Here is a 21,714-nt window from a genome sequence, read left to right on the forward strand (position 1 = left end):
CATATGTTATTAGAAATTACTTGATGTGCTTCTTCTAGAACAGGATAATGGTTAGGGTACATTGTATCAGATATTCCTTTCTGTTTCATTCATTTGGATCCTGTCTTTATCCAAAATTACTTTATATCAATTAATTTATCTTTCCATTCTGTCCTGTCGTATGGCAGCTCTTGTGCCAGGTGCACACTGCAGTCATTATTTGGGTTATAATGGGGGCAGATCCTTCCTCCTATTCTTTAAAAAAAAGTTACCCCCAGCCTTATTGAAATGCAATTGACACATAGTATTGTGTTAGTTTAAAATGCCCAGTGTGTTGATTTGATACATTTGCATATTGCAAGATGATTACCACCATAGCACAGGCTGCTGCTTCCAACTTGGCACATAATTGCCATTTCTTTTTTGTGGTGAGAACATTTGTGATCTACTTTCTTGGCAATATTCAAGTACATAAGACAGGATTATTAGCGATAATTACGAAGTTCTGCGTTCCATTCTCAGAACTTATTCATCTCATAACTGGAAGTTTGTACCCTTTGACTAACATCTCCTTATTTCTGCTACTCCCTGACTCCTGGAAACCACCATTTTTCTCTGTTTCTATGAATTTTGGTGGTTTTTTTTTTTTAGATTCTATATATAAGTGAGATCATACAGTATTTGTCTTTCTCTATCTGACTCATTTCACTTAGCATAATGCCCTCAAGGTCCATCCAAGTTGTCCCGAACAGCAGGATTTCTTTCTTTCTTGTGGTCAAATAAGTTTCCGTTGTGTATGTATGCTGTATCACCTTTATCCATTCACAGCTGACCACTTTAATTTTTACCTTTTTGCCACAGTGTGCAGAAGGATCTTCGATCCCTGACCAGGGATGACACCAGTGACCGCTGCAGTGGAAGTGCAGAGTCGTAATCAATAGACCACCAGGGAAGTCCTGACAGTTTAAAATTTTTAATGAACTTTAAATTTTAGAACAGTTTTAAATTTACAGAATTATTGCAGAGATAGTACAGCAGTTCCCATATACCCAACATCCAGTTGTCTCTATTATTACCATCTTCCATATAATGGTGCATTTATCTCAACTGATGCTGGGAAAAATTGAAGGCAGGAGGAGACGGGGAGGACAGAGGATGAGATGGTTGGATGGCATTACTGACTCAATGGACATGAGTTTGAGTGACCTCTGGGAGTTGGTGATGGACAGGGAAGCCTGGCATGCTGCAGTCCATGGAGTCACAAAGAATTGGACATGACTGAGCGACTAAACTGAACAACCCAATATTGAAATATTATTATTAACTAAAGCCCATTCTTTATTCAGATTCCCTCAAATTTCCCCTAGTCTGTTTCAGGATCCCATCCAGGATCCTGTGTTACATGTCCGTGCCATGTCCCTTAGGCTTCTTTGGTTGTGATGTTTTTCAACCTTTGTTTTTGATGACCTTGACAGTTTTGTTGCATATTGCCCAGATGTTTTGTCCCTCCGTCGTAATTTCCCGGGTGTTTTTCTCCAGTTAGGGTGGGTAATGGGAGGAAGATCACAGAGGAACAAGGCTGTTCTCGTCCCATCATGTCAAGGATACATGCTAGCACTGTGACTTATCACTGTTGACGCGGACCTTGATCACCTGGCTGAGGTTGTCTTCATGGAAGCTTTCTCTTTTCTTTCTCCCTTTCTGTTCTATCCTCTTTGGAAGAAAGTCACTACATGCAGCCCACACTTGAGAAGTAGGGAGACGTGATCCACCTCCGTGAATGTGGAGTATTTACAAAAACTGTTTGGAAATCTTCTGCATAAGAGAGTTGACTCCTCTCCATTTATTTGTTCATTCGATCGTTTGTATGTATCAGTATGGACTCATCGTGTTATTCTTTGGGTTGTAATCCAATACTGCTGGGTTTATTTTGTTGCTCAGGTTTTTCCAACTTTAATCATTGGAAGCACTTTCATCTGGCCTCTGTACCTTTGACATACACTTACTGTTGGGAGCTATTTTTTAAAGCACTTTCTTACTTTCTGGCACTACAAGCTATTCCAGACTCATGTATTTCCTGTCCTAGTTCTAGAATTAGCAGTTTCTCCAAGGAACCCTGGTTCTGTTTATTAAAAGATGGTATTCGATGCCAGCATTAGACACCAGCACCCAAGTGCTTCCCAGGTGGCACAGTGGTAAAGAATTCGCCTGCCAGCGCAGGAGACACAGGAGATGTAGGTTCGATCCCCGGGTTGGGAAAATTCCCTGGAGTAGAAAATGGTAACCTACTCCAGTGTTCTTGCCTGGAGAATTCCATGGGCGGAGGAGCCCGGCAGGCTGCAGTCCATGGGGTCACAAAGAGCTGGACACGACTGAACACACACCTCTCACTTCTCTGAGTGTGAGGTGTGCTTGTTGCTACTGGGTTGTCACTGCTTCTGTTTCTTTAGCTGAAAAAGCAGGAGATACATGTTGTATACGTCACTTGGTATGTACCTATATCTATAACTATTTCTGTATTTACTGTTTGTATCTACATTAAGCCGAACGAGTTCGTTCTGCAGCCTCCAACTCTCTTTCATTACCACGTGGATCCCGCTAATCTACTCTTGCTTGTCTGTAACCTCCCACGCCGACAGTGACTACCCCGGCTCTCTTCATCCACCACCCACTGTCACTGACATCGCTGTCCAGTGTCACTGCACATTTATGGTGGTTTTAGTGTAGCTAACTTGCACCCCGTGGAAAACAACTGTATTTACAAGAGTACCGTTCTTTTGTCTTTAGTCTTGTAGATGCAACTCATTTCCAGAGTTACTTGGCCCAGGACCTTCTTCATGTTCCTTTTTATTCATCTTCATTTTAAAAATATTCTTGACCATGAATCTTTTCAGATGAAAAGTATAAAAACTTAATCAACTTCCCCCCAACATTTTCTGCTGTGATTTTGCTCAGAATTGTGTTAAATTTTGATTTGGGGAAGAATTATCATTAAAAAAATTAAATTTTTTCCATGTAAGAGTGCTGTGTGTGTGCTGTGTTAGGTTGCTCAGTCGAGTCTGACTCTTTGTGACCCCATGGACTGCAGCCCACCAGGCTCCTCTGTCCATGGGGTTTCCCAGGCAAGAATGCTGGAGCGGATGGCTATTTCCTTCTCCAGGGGATCTTCCCCACCCAGGGATTAAGCCCAGACTCTTGTGTCTCCTTCACTGGCAGGTGGATTCTTCACCTCTGCACCACCATGTTGGAGACCTCTTCCTTTTTTTTTTTTTTCTTTTTTGCATATTTATTTCCTTTATTGAAAACTTGTAGTCTTTTTCCCTTATAGGTTCCACCCAATTCTTTTTAAGATCATCTGTAAATATTCGGGGTTTTGTATGACTATTTTGACCAGGACTTTTTTTCATTACATTTTTTGTAAATGAGTATTGCTAGTATGTTGGAAAGCAATTTATTTTCATATATTTATTTTGTTTCCAACTTTCTTACTAAAGGGTTTTTAAAAGACTAATTCTAATTTTTTTTTGAGGGAGTAATGTCTTGAGTTGTCTAGGTTGGCAACCATAGCCTGTCCAAATTATAATATTGTTTCCTTTTTTCCAATCAAATTTTTCACTCATTTGGAATGTTTTGTGGTATTCAGCAGCTAGCGCTTTCAGAACAGTGTTAAGTAATAGTGATGACTGAAGTGGGTCTTGTCTTTATTGTATTCTTTCTTGGTGGCTCTTGATTTGAAGTTTTCTTCATCAGATGGAGGAAGATACTCTCGTTCTTAATTTACCAAGGGTGGAAAAAAACACCCCCCAAACAAATGAACCCCAGTGGCTCAGCGGGTGAAGAATCTGTCTGCAGAGCATGAGACACAGGACATGTGGGTTCGACCCCTGGGTTGGGAAGATCCCCTGGAGGAGGAAATGGCAACCACCCCGGTATTCTTACCTGAAAAATTCCATGGACGGAGGAGCCTGATGGGCTGCAATTCAAAGGGTTGCAAAGAGTCAGATACAGCTGAGCACTGAACTGAAATCTGACAAACAAACCAGAAAAGCCAAACGAGGGTGGGTGCTCAGTATTAGCCAGTGACTTTCTGCCTGTGCTGAGATGTTTGTGAGATCTTTTGCCTGTTGACATCTTGACGTGATTCTTTCCTTCTTAACCATTTCCACATTCCTTGCTTAATAATCCACCATGACTGAGCAGGGATTATTCTTTGGTATACAGCTGGATTCTATTTGCCAGGGTCTTGTTTGGGGCTTCTCTGCTCATTTCAATATGTGTGATCAGTAAGTGATATTTCTTTGTGCTCTTTGTCAAATTTTGGCATCAAGGCTTAGCTCTTTCAGTAAACAACTAAACTTATTGTTTCCTCAAAAAATTACAAATTTAACACATGCTTGTTAAATGTTCTAATAACACTACTCTCAAGAAATGCAAACACTTTAATTTTGTGTGCTTCCAGACTCTCTGCGTGTGTGTCGTTCACTTGCATACATATGTACACTTCATTTTTTTATTACATAAAAATAGGATGCTATTATGCATACTGTTTTGCAACCTGCTTTTCTGCCTGACATGATATATCATGGTATCTTTTCATGTTAGGAAATACCAATCCACCTCATTGTTTTCATGACTACAGAAGGTGTTACAGGAAGGATCTTAATTTTTTAAATTAATAATTAATTATTTAAAAATTGGGGTATAGGTGCTTTACATGCTGTGTTAGCTTCCGCTGCACAGTGAAGTAAATAAGCTATAAATATACATATATCCTCTCCCTCTTACACCTCCCTCCCACACGCATTCCCCGATCCCACCCCTCCAGGTCACCACAGGGCACCAAGCTGAGCCCCTCGCTCTATGCAGGAGGTCCCACTGCCTCTGTTTTATACATGGCAGTGCGCGTATGTCAGTCCCAGTTCATCCCCCCCCTCCTCCCCGCACCATGTCCACATGGAGAGATCTTCATGTATCTTCTCTTGACTTATCCAGCCATTCTCATATTGTGGAAACTAGGTTGCTATGAGTTTCTTTACAACACACACGCACATTTGCAAAAGCATAGCTATTGGATAGGTTCTCAGAACTGCAATTGCCATTGTTAAAGCATGTGAGCGTTTTTACCTTTAATAGATATCAGCAAACTGTCGTCCAAAAGTGCTGTAGCATCTTGCCCTCTTACCTAGAGAGTATGACACTGCCTTTCCCAACCTTGTTGGCATCCAGGGACATTACTCTTCCTGCTTTTGCTAATTCAGTAGGTGAGAAGTGCTGACCTGTTTTAATTTGCATGCGCCTGACTGAGGGTGAGTTTGAGCATCTTCTCTGGGTCGCCAGGTGTCCTGCCAGCCTTCCGCAGGGAAGAGGTGGTTTTAGCTGGTCAGCAGCCAGGATTCTTGTCGTTGTTTAGTCGCTCAGTCGTGTCTGACTCTTTTGCAATCCCCTGGACTATAGCCCACCAGGCTCCTCTCTGTCCATGGGATTTCCCAGGCAAGAATACTGGAGTGGGTTGCCAATTCTTTTTCCAGGGGATCTTCCCGACCCAGGGATCAAACCTGTGTCTCCTGCATTGGCAGGTGGATTCTTTACTGAGCCCCCAGGCCAGGAGCCAGGATGCAGGCAGGCAAAATGAATGTGTTCAGTAGGCAGAATTGCCCATGAGGTGGGGTGACTTGGCTTCTTGCCGCATGCTCTAATGTGTGTGTGTGTATATGAGTGTGTGTGTGTGTGTGTGTACCGGTATATACTGTCACCCTGGAGTGACATTGCTATTAACAAACTTCTCATCATGAAATAGATAAATCAGTCTTTGCTCTGAGCAGAAAATCCAGCCCTCTGACCTGCCCCCCGGTGCGTCTCTCCTTGGACAGGCTTGTCCCTGCCACTGAGGGCGCCTCATCAAAGTGCCGTGTCCCTGCCTGGGCTTTCCAGCATGACTGTGCAGGGCAGGGGTGTGGGGAGAGGAGCGGGCTGGGCATGCCTCCGGGAGGAGGAGCAGGAGGATGGGGGTGCAGTGAGTCTGAGAGTGGGGAGGCTGCCCGCTCGGCAGGCCTGGGGTGGCTGAGTACATTTGGTCTACCCGGTCCCCAGGGATCCCTGACAGACTCACAATTCACTGGCTCCTATGTGATTCCCAGGGGATTGCCCGGGAAGGATGGGCCAGGCAGGATGCTGGTTTGGGCTGTGGCACCTTCAGTCAGTCCCGCCAGGCCCCCAGAGAAGGACCCAAGTCCATTAACCACTGGGTAGTCCCTGTAACAAAGAGGCCTGGGCTGCTCTGAGAGGTGGGGAGACAGGAGTGACCTTTGAGTTGAGATGGGGAAGGGCTGGGTGTGGGGGCGGTGGTGGTGGTTTAATCACCAAGTCATGTCTGGCTCTTTGTGACCTCAAGGACTATAGCCCATCAGGCTCCTCTGTCCATGGGATTTTCCAGGCAAAAATACTGAAGTGGGTTGTCATTTCCTTCTCCAGGGGATCTTCCCGACCCAGAGGTCAAACCTGGGTCTCCTGCCTTGCAGGCAGATTCTTTACCAACTGAGCCACCAGGGAAGCCCTGGGTGTAGGTGGTGGTGGGGGGGGAGGGGGTCCATATAGGACCAGGGGTAGCACAGTGGGCAAAGGGAATAGAACAAATGATGGCGCTGAGGCTGGCGGGAGTGTAGACCTGAACATCTCCCTGAAGACGGGGGGACTGGCAGATGTGGACGCTCAAGGCAGAGCCTGAATCCATCGTGTGATCAGGGCCCCAGGAGACTCTCAGGTAACACGGATCCTAGACTCCTGGATGCCAAGGAGGAAGCCGAGGAAGGTTCTGAGGTTCTGGGGCTACTTTAGCTCTTTGGACAGAACCACAGTTGCTTCCTGCCCCGCCTCGTCTGCCTTCAGCGGTGTCTTCAAGGGAGTCCATTCAGCTAGCCCTGGGCTCAGGAACTGTTATAGTCCTAGCAGGCCAGACTTCCTTTTCTCTGCCTTTTAGACATGGAAGGACTGAGTTCCGGAGAGGGGACACAATTTGCCCACCATGGTGGCAGATGGTGGGACCCTGCATGGGGCCCCTGAAGCTGGAGGAGGGGCCATGTGCACATCCAGAGTGACCCCAGGATCTAAGTGCTGCTTTCGAGGAGGTGGGAAGCATCTCTGCAGCTTCCTCGTTGTAAGACCTTGGGCAGTTTGCTTTACCCACCTAAGCCCTAGAATTCTCATCTATAAAACAGAGATAATAAATAGGAGGCTATAGTTTGCAATATGACTTTTTTTTCTGAGCAAATGTATATTAAGTGCCTAGAACAGAATCGGATGCTTAATAAATATCAAAACAATGATAGCTGTCTTTATCATCATCGTCACCTTCATTCTGGGATTCAGTATAGCCAATTATGTGGCTTTGGAGCCAATTATGTGACTTTGGAGCCAATTATGTGGGTTGGGACATTATTCTAGATGGAATTCTAGACATTATTCTAGACTCGGGGAAGAGTCCTGGATGTGAGGTCTTTGTGAGATTGGACCTCTGGTGCCTGACTGTGGCCTTGACCACTGGGATGTACACAGTGGGTGAGGGGCTGGACCATCCATCACCCACGTGAAGGGCTGGGTGATTCTTCTTGTGTGTGATCCTCATGTCCCAGAGGCTCCACACCCTCCTCTTGTCGAGTGGAAAAAACTTCCCTATGGAGAGATGGTTCCGGGCCAGGCTTCTGGGACTTGCATGCTCCAGGACAGCACCAGGAGAGCCAAGGTCATGGGTTTAATCATCTCTGGGGCCGGCGAGCCCTGCTCAGAGAGACTGCACGCCACATCTGCCCAGCTGTTTGGCAAGTGCCCACCTTCAGTCACGAACCTCCCTTCCCCTCCAGGAACAGGAATGAGGGGCTGGGGAACAAGTGTCAAATGTCTGCAGCTTCATGTGTGGTTGAGAGCTTGGATCTGGGGTTGGACAGGCCCAGGTTTGAATCCCATCTCTGCAACTTCCTCATTGTAAGATCTTGGCAAGTTTGCTTTCTCTTCCTAGCCCTTGAGTTCTCATCTATAAAACAGAGATAATAAATAGGAGGCTATAGCTTGCTATTTTTTTTTCTGCAAATGTATATTAAGTGCCTAGAACAGAATCAGTTTAGTTCAGTTGCTCAGTCGTGTCCAACTCTTTGCGACCCCATGAATTGCAGCACGCCAGGCCACCCTGTCCATCACCAACTCCCAGAGTTCACTCAAACTCACGTCCATCGAGTCGGTGATGTCATCCAGCCATCTCATCCTCTGTCGTCCCCTTCTCCTCCTGCCCCCAATCCCTCCCAGCATCAGAGTCTTTTCCAATGAGTCAACTCTTCGCATGAGGTGGCCAAAGTACTGGAGTTTCAGCTTTAGCATCATTCCTTCCAAAGAAATCCCAGGGCTTAATAAATATGAAAACAATGGTAGCTCTCCTTATCATCATCGTCACCATTATTCTAGGAGACGGTGTAGCCAATTAGGTGGCTTTGGAGCCAATTATGTGGATTGGGACATCATTCTAGATGGAACATGGTCCTCACAGAATTCTTGTCCTTCCTAGAACCTCAAAATGTGACCTTTTTTGGAAACAGGGTAATTGAAGATATAATTAGTCAAGATGAAGTCATGCAGTAGTAGGGTGAACCCTTAATCCAATGTGACTGGTGTCCTTATAAGGAGAGAAGAGGCACAGGGAGGCGGCCCTGCAACAATGGAGGCAGGATTGGAGTGATGCTGTGTCTGCAAGTCAGGGAGCACCAAGGATTGCTGGGACCAGGAGAGGTGAAGAGGAAGACGGCATGAGGCAGAGTCTCCTCCAGAGCCTTCAGAGTAAGCATGGGCTGCTGACACCTTGTTCTTGGACTTCTAGTCTCCAGGAATGTGGGAGAATACACTTCTGTTGTTTAAAGTCACCAAGTTTGTGATCTTTTATTATATTAATAGTAACCCCAGGAAACTAGTGGGGCTGCCCCAGTGGCTCACACGGTAAAGAATCTGCCTGCAATGCAGGAGACCTGGCTTCGATCCCTGGATGGGGAAGATCTCCTGAAGAAGGGAATGGCAACCCACTCCAGTATTCTTGCCTGGAGAATCCTATGGACGGAGGAACCTGGTGGGCTACAGTCCACGGGGTTGCAAAGAGTCGGACACGATTGAGCAACTAACACTTTCACTTTCAGGAAACTAGTACAGATATTAACTACCACTTATGAGTTGTATGACCTTCACCAAGGTCTTGGCATCCTCAATTCTAACAGGGAACTGTTAATAGGACTGAGCTAAACTCTGTGAAATAATAAGTGCTCAGTGCATTGAAACTGCTGCTAAGGACATCACCCACTTCTACCTTCACCACCAGCATCATCATCACCAGCATCACCATCTTCACCAGCATCACCAGCAGCACCACCACCATCATCCACATCAAATCATGCTAGGAAGGGCTTTTTATCCAGAGCCAACCCTGCCTGGATCATGTGAGGGAAGGAGATGGACAGGGGCTTAAGCAAGCCCTCTCAGTGGGCAAACTCACATGGAGACATGCCAGGTATCCTGCCCTGTCCTCGTACCTCACTCTGTCCTGCTGAAAGGCAGGTCTTGAAATGACCACCCTGCTGAAAGCACCGTGTCCTGGAAGCTTAGGGATGGTGAGTGATGATGTTGCGGCAAGTGTCAGGAATGAAAAATAAAGCCGTGGACCAGCATCAAAGAAAGACAAGAAGGCATCCATCTCCGTCTCACTGCCTGGAGCTGTAGATGGATGGGTGGGCGGGAAGACAATCAGACAGCAAGGAGGACAGGTGGAAAGAAGACCTTCGTGCCCCAATCCCTGTCTGGGCATCTTGATAACTGGTCCAGCCCTGGAATGATGGGACTGGTCAGTAACAGTCAGTGTGCGGAGGTGGCTTGGGGATTATCTGTTCAGTGCAAGAAGGAAATCAGACTAGTTTTGTGCATCAGTGTGTCTGTGTATACAAGTGTGCTCTCCCCTGAGAGCCTTCTTTGTTCAGAACTTGGGGCAGAGCTTTTAAAATGCCCTGTCCTCTACCTCAAGAGGAATGATACACACTTTTGTCTATCCAGCCAGCTCTCCCTTAATACGGCCAACTCCCCTGCATGCCCTGAATAACCACCTTTGGTTTCCTGCCTCGTTTTGGATCTGTTTCTCTGAGTGGTGGGCAGCGAGCGGCATGCTGTGATGGAGGGCCTGGGAATCAGACAGGCTTCACATCCAGCAAATAATTGCTGAGTTTTGACTGTATGGCTGGCATTGTGCTGGGCATAGGATAGAAAGATAAATGAAACTTCAGTCCTGACTTGAGGCTGCTCAAACAGTATACTCTAACAGGATTTGTTATGAGTAAATAAAGACTATTCATGAACTCATTTGGACAGTATTTCTTAAGCACTCACCATGTGCCAGGCACCGAAGTTGGCGGGAGGTCTACGATGATGAACAAGAGAAGGGATCACTGTTGGCATGATGTAGTCAATCAGTTCTTCTGCCAGATCTTCCCACCTGACCTTGAAGGACTCCTTTCCCCTCTCTGGCCTCAGTTTCGCCGTCTTTTTAAAGCTGGGGTCTTCGGATCTCTTCATCCTCAACGTTGTTATGTTTGGCACATAGGTTGGTAGTCAAATCATTTTTCTCCAAGCCCATTTCTTTTTTAAAAATTTATTTTTATTGAAGTATGGTTGCTTTATGATGTTAAGTTCTGCTGTACAGCAAGGCGATTCAGTTATACACATTATATATTCTTTTCTATTATGGTTTATCACAGGATTTTGAATACAGTTCCCTGTGCCATATGGTAGGACCTGTTGCTTATCCATCCTACGTATAATAGTTTGCATTTGCTGATCCCAAACTTCCAATCCACACCTCTGTCCTGCAGCCCCTCCACCTCCCACAAGTCCGTTCTGTGTCTGTGAGTCTGCTCCTGTTTCACAGATGAGTTCACTTGTGTCATATTGTAGATTCTACACGTAAGTGATATATGGTATTTGTCTTTCTCCTTCTGACTTACTTCACTTAGTATGATAATCTGTATGTCCATCCATGTTGCTGCAAATGGTACGATTTCATTCTTCTTTACGGCTGAGTAGTATTCCACTGTGTATATAGACCACATTTTCTTTCTCTACTCCTTTGTCGGTGGGCATTTAGGTTGTTCCTGTATCTTGGCCGTTGTGAATAGTCCTGCTATGAACCTAGGGGTCCAAGCCCATTCTTGAAGGAGACAGGATGGTGGAGGTTGAGGTAGGCCAGATAATGCCCCCTAGATACCCACAGAGCTTGTACATCTATTCCTTGTCATGGCAAAATGGACTTTGTAGAAGTGGCTAAGTTAGGAACCCTGAGATGGGGAGATGACCCTGGATTGTGTAGCCGGGCCTGTTGTAATCACAAGGGTCCTTCTAAGAGGGAGGCAGGAGAATCAGAATAAGTGAAGGAGATGTGATGACAGAGCAGAAGGAGAGGAAGCTATTTTAAGATGCTACATTACTGGCTTTGAAGATGGAGGGCAAAGACCGTGATCCAAGGAATGCAGGAAGCTTCCAAAAGCTGGAGAAGACAAGGAAACAGATTCTCCCCTAGAGGCTCAGGAAGGAACACAGCCCTGCCAGCACCTTGATGCTAGAACTCCTGACCTCCAGAAACGAATGTGTGGTGTTTCAAGACACTGAGTCTGTAGTCATTTGTTACGGCAAAAACAGAAAACTAACACAGAGTTTGTAAAGTCCTTTCCAGGGATCTCCAGCCCAGGGGGTCCTCCAGGGCTCCTGAAATTTCCTGTGTCTTGTGTTTGCCATACAATCCCTGGCTGAGACACCCAGAGGTTAGATGAGGTGGTTCCTGTTGGAGAATGTTGCTGAGGGGTGTGGGGGAGTTGGGATTGGGCAATTCCCCAAAGAATCTTCTTTCCTCTCATTACAGAATATCTCAGAACAGCCTTGATGGAAAGTCAGACTTTAGACTGTAGGTCTGGCATTCTCCCCACCTTCCACTACAGGGCTGCCCATTTTGGTTTTCTCCACCCAGTAAAGTTGTTTAAAAAAAAAAAACAACTGAAAAAAAAAAAGAAAAATGAGGGGAAATCCCAGAAGAAGCTGATGACCTACATTTTAACTTGACAAGTAGAACCATGGAAAGGATCAACTCTCTTTGACTACTATTATCCTTCCAAGAAACTTCAATACTTTGGCCACCTATTGTGAAGAACTGACTCACTGGAAAAGACCCCAGTGGTGGGCAAGATAGAAGGCAGGAGGAGAAGGGAACGACAGAGGGTGAGATGGTTGGATGGCATCACCGACTCAATGGACATGAGTTTGAGTAAACTCCGGGAGTTGGTGATGGACAGGGAAGCCTGGCGTGCTTCAGTTCATGGGGTTGCAAAGAATCAGACACGACTGAGTGACTGAACTGAACTGATCCTTCCATGGAAGAAAGAGCGACCCTTAGCTCCCCAAGAAGGAAACAGATGGACCGCAGAAGAAAGGGCAGTCCTTCCAACTGGAGCACATTTACAATAACCCTGTTTCTCGTGTTGCTGTGAATGGGAGGCAATGTGATCAGCCTAGCACTGGTCCAGCCTTGGGAACTGTCAGGGAGCCTGAGAGATTCCCTCTGATAGATTGTGATGGAGGGGGCAGGGCCTCCCAGGTTCAGAACCAGGCACTAGGACTTCCCGGGCAGTCCAATGGTTAAGACTCGGGGCTCCCAATGCAGCGGCCCAGCTTTGATCCCTGGTCAGGGAACTACAGCCATGTAGCAACTGAAATCCTGTCCTGCAACTAAGACCTGGTACAGCCAAATAAAATAAGACTATATATATCATGTTTTGAAAAAAGAAGTGGGCACTGCAGAGGCTTCTCTTGGTTTCCAGGCAAGGAGCAGTTGTCGATGATTCCTGAACAGGGATGATATGAGCAAAACTGGCCATGAAGGTGGCTCCTCTGGCCTTGACAATAGATGGATCAGAGGCAGGAATGTCTGGGGATAAGGAGGACAGTGATGGGGTTACTGAATTTGTATCCAGAGTCTTTACAAACGCCCTTCCCTTTGGCCCAGCAAGTCTGCTTATGGGAGTGTATCCCAAGGAAACGATGGAGCTAGTGCTTAAATGTGATGAAGACAAAGATGTTCTTAATAATGTTGTTCATTATGAAAATTGGAAACATAACAACATGGGCAAGTCTACCAAGTCCAAAGGAAATGGTTTGTAGCCATTAAAAATGATTTTGAAGGGTGTATTTGACTTTCTGGAGAGATGCTTACAATATGTTGTTCACTGAAAGGAATCAAGTTAAAGAGTATGTTATTTATACGTAAACAGAACTTCTGCTACAAGTAGTGTGCATTTGTGTAAGATTTACAAATATGCATGAACATTTTGAAAGTTATGTGTAAGAATAAGAGTAGTGATTTCTGGTTGGTAGAATTCCCTTCTTTTTCTGCATGTCAGGAATTTCTATGTATATTTCCATAGGAAGCAGTTGTCAAGAGCTCAGATTCTGGAGTTGTACAGGCCTAAGCAAATATTCTGGAGAAGGCAATGGCACCCCACCCCAGTACTCTTGCCTGGAAAATCCCATGGACGGAGGAGCCTGGTGCGCTGCAGTTCATGGGGTCACAAAGAGTTGGACACGACTGAGCGACTTCACTTTCACTTTTCACTTTCATGCATTGGAGAAGGAAATGGCAACCCACTCCAGTGTTCTTGCCTGGAGAATCCCAGGGACAGGGGAGCCTGGTGGGCTGCTGTCTATGGGGTCGCACAGAGTCAGACATGACTGAAGCGACTTAGCAGCAGCAACAGCAGCAGCAAGCTAATATTCAATCCTGAAGGAAATCAACTCTGAATATTCACTGGAAGGACTGATGCTGAAGCTGAAGCTCCAATACTTTGGCAACCTCATGGAAAGAGTCAATTCATTGGAAAAGACCTTGATGCTGGGAAAGAGTGAAGGCTAAAGGATAAGTGGGCGACAGAGGATGAGATGGTTAGACAGCATCACTGACTCAATGGACATGAATTTGAGCAAACTCCTAGAGATAGTGAAGGACAGGGAAGCCTGGTGTGCTGCAGTCCATGACGTTGCAAAGAGTTGGACGTGACTTAGTGATTGAACAGCAATGACAAAACTAACTTTCTAGCTCTGCTGGCTTACTGGTTTTGTGTCTTTGGGCAAGTTACTTAGCTTCTCTGGGCTTTCATTTCTCCTCTGTAATATGTGGGTAAGAGTTGGCTTTGCCAGGTGTGAGGGAGGATTCAGTGAGCTAATAATATACAGGCAACATCTCAGCACATGGGCTGATACATAGTAAGTGCTTAGGAAATGTCAGTATCGTTAATGTCATGTATTTTTAAGTGAATGTATGAAAGTGAAAGTGTTAGTTGCTCAGTTGTGTCCAGCTCTTTATGACCCCATGGACTGTAGCCCGCTAAGCTCCTCCTTCCATGGGATTCTCCAGGCAAGAATACTGGAGTGGATAGCCATTTCCTTCTCCAGGAGATCTTCCCAACCCAGGGATTGAAGCTGGATCTCCTGCATTGCAGGCAGATTCTTTACCATCTGAGCCACCAGGAGAATCCCTGGATAAGCAACAAGGTCCTACTGTATAGCACAGATAGCTGTATTTAATATCCTATGATAAACCCCAGGTTGGGAAGATCCCCTGGAAGAAGGCATGGTAACCCACTCCAGTGTGCTTGCCTGAAGAATCCCCATGGACAGAGGAGCCTGGCAGGCTGTAGTTGATGGGGTTGCAAAGAGTCGGACACGACTGAGCGACTAAGCGCACCAAGTGCTTGATAAACCATAATGGGAAAGAATATGAAAAAGAATACGTATGTGTAACTGAGTCACTTTGCTGTTTAGCAGAAATTAACACAACATTGTAAATCAACTATACATCAATAAAATTTAAAGAAAAGAAAAGGAAGATCAAAGAATCGCATGTTCAGCTCCCAGGGCCAACTCCCAGTTGCTGAGCTTTTGGTTCTGAGCCAAGCAAGGCGCTTCCCTGCCTGGCTTCACTGGATTCTCACAATGATGGTTCTCAGCGAGGAGAAACACCTTGTTTTACAGATGGGGAAACTGAGGCTTGGAACCATGTAGTAAGCTCTGAGAAGCCCTATGATAGGAGAAGGGTGGAGCCAAAATTCCAATCAGATCTGTCTGAGGTCAAGTGAAAGTCGCTCAGTCATGTCTGACTTTGCGACCCCTTGGGCTGTACAGTCCATGGAATTCTCTAGGCCCAGAACACTGGAGTGGGTAGTCTTTCCCTTCTCCAGAGGAATCTTCCCAACCCAGGGATGGAACCCAGTCTCCCAAATTGCAGGCAGATTCTTTACCAGCTGAGCCACAAGGGAAGCCCAAGAATACTGGAGTGGGTAGCTTATCCCTTCTCCAGGGGATCTTCCCGACCCATGAATCAAACCGGGGTCTCCTGCATTGCAGGCGATTTTTTACCCGCTGAGCTAGCAGAGAAGCCCGTCTGAGGTCAAAGGCCAAGGTTTTGGCTGAATTAGTCACTGCAGAGTTCAGAAGGAGGGAGGGGGAGGAGAAGACTTGGTAAAGGCCAGAGCAGGCGCAGAAGGAGGTGTTGGACATGGTGAGGAAATATACAGCAGAGAGGCAGGGGCCAGGGGGTAGAAGTGTGGTATAAATATATATATATGCAGCCAAATATATATATTTACCCAGCCATAAAAAGAATGAAGTCATGTCGTTTGCAGCAACATGGATGGACCTAAGAGATTATCATACTAAGTGAAGAAAGTCAGACAAATACCATGTGAAATCACTTACATGTGGAATCTAAAATACAACACAAATGAACACATATCTATGAAACAGCAACAGACTCCCAGATACAGAGATCAGACTTGTGGTTGCAGAAGAAAAGCTGGTGTCCAGACTCTTCCTTGATAATTGTGGATGAATACCGGATGATTCCATGTGCTTCATTTTCTAAGAACTAAGGTCGGTTGACGAGTTGCCAAGTACAGGAGTGATTGGAATTTAGAATTCTTGAGCTAAAAATAGCCCGTTACTAGAATTCACCAAGAACTCAGACAAACTATTTCCTAAAGAAATCAGATGTCCAGATCACCTTGCAAACCCCCTACTGTGCACATGTCCACATGCTGAGTTGGAATTCTGTCTCTGTTCTCTGTGCACTGGTCACCTTGTCTCATGTTAGCTGTGGCTTTCAGCAACTTCTCTTTAATAAAAGACTTTTTTTTAGGGAAAATTTCAAGTATATACAAAGTAAGCACAATAGTGTAATGAATCCCTGTATCTCATGTGGCTCAGTGGTAAAGAACCCACCTTCAGTGCAGGAGACACAGGAGATGTGGGCTCGATCCCTGGGTTGGGAAGATCCCCTGGAAAAGAAAATGGCAACCCACTCTAGTATTCTTGCCTGGAAAATTCCATGGACTGAGGAGCCTGGAGGGCTACAGTCCATGGGGCCACGAAGAGTCTGCCACGATGAAGCACACACACGTGGATATATCCCCATCCCCCAGCATCACCAAATACCCTGAAAACCAGCCATTCTTGTTTCCTCTGCAGCTCCTTCCCCACTCCACTCCACCCCTCCACAACGATCACTTTTTATGGTTCTTTTTTTTTTAATGAGGTAAAATTTACAACCATTGAAGTACTGCAAATCTTTGCTTTACACTTTTGACAACTGGGAAACCAACATTCCCATCACAATATAGAACACTTCTGCCTTCCCCGACAGTTCTTTTGATCTCCCTATCCCCTAGACAACCCCTGATCTGGCTTATTTCAGCTTTGATTAATTCTGCCAGTTCCAGAGCTTTCTATAAATGAAACCATATAGTAGACACTCTCCTGTGGCTGTCTTCTTTCGTGCAGTACTGTATCTGTGAGCTTCATCCATCTGGTTGCCCTTATTGGTAGCTTGTTCTGTTTTCTGGCTGAGTGGTATTTGATTACATGAATGTACCACAGCTTGTTTATTCATTCACCAGTTGATGGACAGCTGGCTTGTCTCCAGTGCTGGCTATTGTGAATACAGCTGCTATGAATATTTGAGTACAATTCTTTTTTTTTTTAATTTTTAATCAGAGTATAGTTGTTTTAAAATGTCGTGTTGGTTTCTGCCTGTGTGACTGCTAAGTCACTTCAATTGTGTCTGACTCTTTGTAACCCTATATGACGTAGCCCACCAGGCTCCTCTGTCCATGGGATTCTCCTAGCAAGAATACTGGAGTGGGTTGCCATTTCCTTCTCCCGGGGATCTTCCCAACCCAGGGACTGAACCCGAGTCTCCCCGTGTCTCCAGCATTGCAGGCGGATTCTTTACTGCTGAACCACCAGGGTATCTGTCTCTGCAAATGGCACGATTTCATTTCTTCTTATGGCTAATATTCCGTTATATATATGCACCACATCTTCTTTATCCATTCCTCTGTTGATGGACGTTTAGTTTGCTTCCATGTCCTGGCTACTGGAAATAGTGTTGCAATAAACACTGGGGTGCATGTATCTTTTGGAATTCTATTTTTTTCCAGGGGTTTGCCCAGGAGTGGGATTGCTGGGTCATATGTTAGTTCTACTTTTAGTTTTTTAGGAACCCCCAGACTGTTCTCTATAGTGGCTGTATCACTTTACATTCCCACCAACAGTGTGGGAGCGTTCCCTTTTATCCACACCCCCTCCAGCATTTGTTGTCTGTAGATTTTTTGTTGATGGCCAATCTGACCAATGTGAGGTGATACCTCACTGTCATTTTGATTTGCATTTCTCTAATAATTAGTGATGTTGAGCATCTTTTCCTGTTCAGCCTCTTAGCCATCCCTACATCTTCTTTAGAGAGACATCTGTCTAGGTCTTCTGCCTACTTTTTGATTGGGTTGTTTGCTTTTTTGATGTTAAGCTGCAAGAACTTGGTGTGTGTTTCAGAGATGAAGAGCTCGTCAATTGCTTCATTTGCGAATATTTTCTTCCAGCTCTGATCCTGGCAGCTGCTCCCTCACCCCTCCCCACTCTGTGGGGATCTCTGAGGTCCAGGCCTCCATTCCTCTCAGTTCCTGCCCAGTCCACAGAGGTTGTGCGTCTGGGGGTCAAGCCCATCTGGTCCTCTCTCTCTTCCCTACAGATATTGGCCCGGTGACCCTCACATCGGACCCAGCGGTGTTTCAGAGGGAGCTGAGAGAACTCTATGTGCAGGTGGGCTGCCCCGCCCCAGCTGCTGGCCCCCTGTGCCCTTCATCCCAGTCCATGCCAGAGGCCCAGGTTATTGCCACACCTCGGGGCCAAGATGGTGCTTCCTATAATGACCTGCCACCCAACTCTGCCTGGGGCTCCCCCTCAGCTTGGAGGTCCTGGAGATTCCATACTGCTTGGGGTTCCTTCCTTTATTCAGTGACCCAAGTACCTACAGGAGTCCCTGTGCCTGGCACATAGTAGGTCTTATTATTGACTGCATGGATGCATGGGTGGAGGGAGGGGGTATGTGACACAGCTAAGGGAAGATGTTTGCGTGCTAAGTCGCTCAGTTGTGTCCTACTCTTTGCGACCCCATGGTCTGTAGCCCACCAGGCTCCCCTGTCCATGGGATTCTCCAGGCAAGAATACTGGAGTGGGTTGGCATGCCCTCCTCCAGGGCATCTTCCAGACCCAGGGATTGAACCTGTGTCTCTTATGTCTCCTGCATTGGCAGGTGAGTTCTTTACCACTAGCACTGCCTGGGAAGCCCCAGGGAAGGTGCAAGAGAGGTCAATTCAGACCCCCAAACCCAGGCCAAGACTGGGTCAGACATCCCATGCCACCTGGGTTTTTTGGCCGCACTGAACACCCTGGTTCAGCCTCTCTCTCTCAACCCTGCCAGCTTCCTGAATGCAGGGTGTTCTCTGATGTGTCCAGCTCACTGCCAAGTCCCCCAGGGCCCAGCACACAGAATGAATGAGTGAACCAAGGGGAGAAGCATTTACTGAGGTCACCCTGTGCACATCCTGATTCTGGTGCTGGGCGTGCAAACCCGGGGAGGCAGAAAGCTCCTGGCTGGTGAGCGGGGAAGGAGGGTCGTGTGCTTATTTGGGATTGACTCCAAGGTGGGTTTGGTTTTCCCAGTGATATCACTTCTCGGCTCAGTGATAAAGAACCCACCTACCAATGTAAGAGACTTGGGTTCAATCCCTGGGTCTGATCCCTGGGTCAGGAAGATCCCTTGGAGAAGGAAATGGCAATCCATTCCAGTATTCTTGCCTGGGAAATCCCATGGACAGAGAAGCCTGGCGGGTTACAGTCCATGGAGTTGCAAAGAGTTGGACACGACTGAGTGACTGAGCATGCGAGCATGCACCAGGGCAGGTTAAAGAGAAGGCTTGACAAGGCGGCTTTGAATGTTCTCCTCTGCCCACCCCTCCCCTCTCCTTCCCTGGAGACCCCTCTACCCCTCTGGTGTCCAAACCTTGGCTCACTCATGCCTTCTTTGGCGTACCTGTTAGATGCTTCCGTGGCTCCATCCTTCTCCCCCAACTTGTAGCACTCATCACCATGGTAATTAAATAACTGTGTCATGTTTATTAATGTAAAGTCTGCCTCCCAGCCAGACTCCATGGGAGGGAGGGACCATGTCCCTTGGGCATGAGTGAGTGAATGAAGGAATGAATGAGTGAATGAATGAAAGAAGATGATGCAGGTGTGTCTCAGGGAAGGGAGTGGCTCGGGCCAGGCCTGACCCCTGGACAGGTGGGACAGAAGCCACTGAAGGGGATGCCCCCCTCCCACCTCCCAGGATAGGCCCCACGTGGAGGAGGTGGGCAGCAGCTGCTGACCTGCCCTGTCCTGCAGGGAGGCGGGGACTGCCCAGAGATGAGCTTGGGGGCCATCAAAGCTGCCGTGGAGGTGGCCAACCCCGGCTCCTTCATCTACGTCTTCTCGGATGCCCGTGCCAAGGACTACCACAAGAAGGACGAGGTGCTGAGGCTCCTGCAGCTTAAACAGTCACAGGTGAGCTACCGGCAGGGGGTCGGGGGCCACTGGGGTCTCCAAGGGCAGCCCCGAGCCCCCGCCGGGAGAGCGGAGCTGGGGCTTCTCCCGCACAGCCCGGGTTCCAGTGCCTGCCAGCCACGCCGGCCAGCCCCCTGGTGGAGATGGGCTGCGAAGTCCAAGTGTGTTCTCAGGCTCTGGCCCTGTCCTCCAGGCCCACGCCTCCCTGGGGGGGCCCGCTTTTGATACAGACCACAGCACTCCTCCGCTCCCTTCACGCCCTGTCGGAGGCTGGGCAATCCATCTTCCTCCTGGCGTCTCCTCTGCTCCCCGTCATGTCATTCTTCACCCATTGTCTCAGGGTCTGGAAGATGCGTTGGGGCTTTGGCTCCTGGCTGTCACACTGAGTGGTGGGGGAGGCGGTGGGATGGGGTTGCAGGGAGGAATCCCTGGGGAAGACCTCAAGAGCTGGGACTCCTCTCTGGACGGGAGAACTCCTCTGTCTTCTCATCTAGAAGAAATGCGGGTTCTCCATGGTTCTTCTAGCTCTGCGGCGTCTGGGGGCCACTTGGAGCAGAGTCAATTACACTCCCTCCCTTGTAGATTTCATAATGGCTTCTACTGTTTTCCTGGCCCTGTGACGGACACGTGACCTGCATCGGTCCTGACCCCCACGGGGCGGGAACTCTCATCATTCCCATTTCACAGGTGTATCACCCGAGCCCAGAGAGATGACAGGGCTTCCTCCGGGTCACTCCCTCCTGGTCTAGCCTCCCCCTCCCCACTCCATACCTGAAGGGGCTGAGGACACCGTGAGCCAGGCTGCCCATCTGTCTTCTAGGTGGTCTTTGTGCTGACGGGGGACTGTGGTGACCGCACCCACCCTGGCTACCTGGCCTACGAGGAGATCGCCGCCACCAGCTCTGGGCAGGTGTTCCACCTGGACAAGCAGCAGGTGACCGAGGTGAGCCTGCCCTGACATGCTGCATCCCTGGGCGGCTCTGCCCATCGGCTGGCTTCCAGGACCAGTGCTGAGTGCTCACCTCACAGCAGGAGGCCTGGTGCTCAGGGCTTTTTGACACCGTCTTGTAGAACCCTCTCAATCACCCCCAAAGTAGGTGCTGCAGGTTCCTCAGTTTTGCCAGTAAAAAAGCCTGGGGCCTGAAGGAATATCCTGGGTTTTAAACCCGGGATCCCCAGCAAGTCCCGGCTGGCAGGATGGATCTAGCAAAGCTCGGCAGAGTAGGGATGTTAAGGGGAGCTTCTCCCCAGAGTCGAGGAGCCCAGGGTTGGCTGGAGGATCACCAGGGCCGTCAGATTCAGGCAGTGTTGCTGGGACAGCAAGCCATGCTTGGGGACTTGGCAGGGAGGGGCTTGCTTGACGCTGTGGCCCGACATGCAGGGCCGCCAATGGCCCAGCTGACCAGGTGTTTGTGTCCTGGTCTTGGTCTTGGAGCAGGTGCCCCCCCTCCCTTCCAGGCTCCGTCAGTTGCTCAGATCTCTCCTGTCTCTCCCTCTGCCCCTCACGTCCATTCCTCCCCAGGAGCCAGAGGCATCCTTCCAGTGGCATGCTGGTAAATGTTTCACGACCATCTCTCTCTGGAAGGAACAAGAATGCCCATTTCCCTGGTGTAAATGCTCCTACTTGGGCTGGTTTCAAGCTGCAGTCATAAAGTCATAGAGCATGGGAAGTGATGCTCGCAATCTGCCATCTTGAGCCTGTGTGAGCTGGCTCCTACATCCCACCAGATCCTCTAAGACAAA

At 47.7% G+C, this 21,714-nt stretch overlaps 1 protein-coding gene across 2 annotated transcripts in view; it reads left to right on the forward strand.

Annotated features, from left to right (window-relative positions):
• HMCN2 (hemicentin 2) overlaps window positions 1-21,714 on the forward strand; it is a 176,156-nt gene that overhangs the window by 5,524 nt on the left and 148,918 nt on the right. For both annotated transcript variants that reach the window (XM_055541400.1, XM_055541401.1), the window contains exons 2-4: window positions 18,116-18,186; window positions 19,813-19,971; window positions 20,792-20,914. In XM_055541400.1, coding sequence (XP_055397375.1) covers window positions 18,116-18,186; window positions 19,813-19,971; window positions 20,792-20,914 — 353 coding nt within the window. The remainder of the gene's footprint in view (window positions 1-18,115; window positions 18,187-19,812; window positions 19,972-20,791; window positions 20,915-21,714) is intronic.

Source organism: Bubalus kerabau, chromosome 11 (assembly GCF_029407905.1).
Source record: "Bubalus kerabau isolate K-KA32 ecotype Philippines breed swamp buffalo chromosome 11, PCC_UOA_SB_1v2, whole genome shotgun sequence".
NCBI lineage: Eukaryota > Metazoa > Chordata > Mammalia > Artiodactyla > Bovidae > Bubalus > Bubalus kerabau.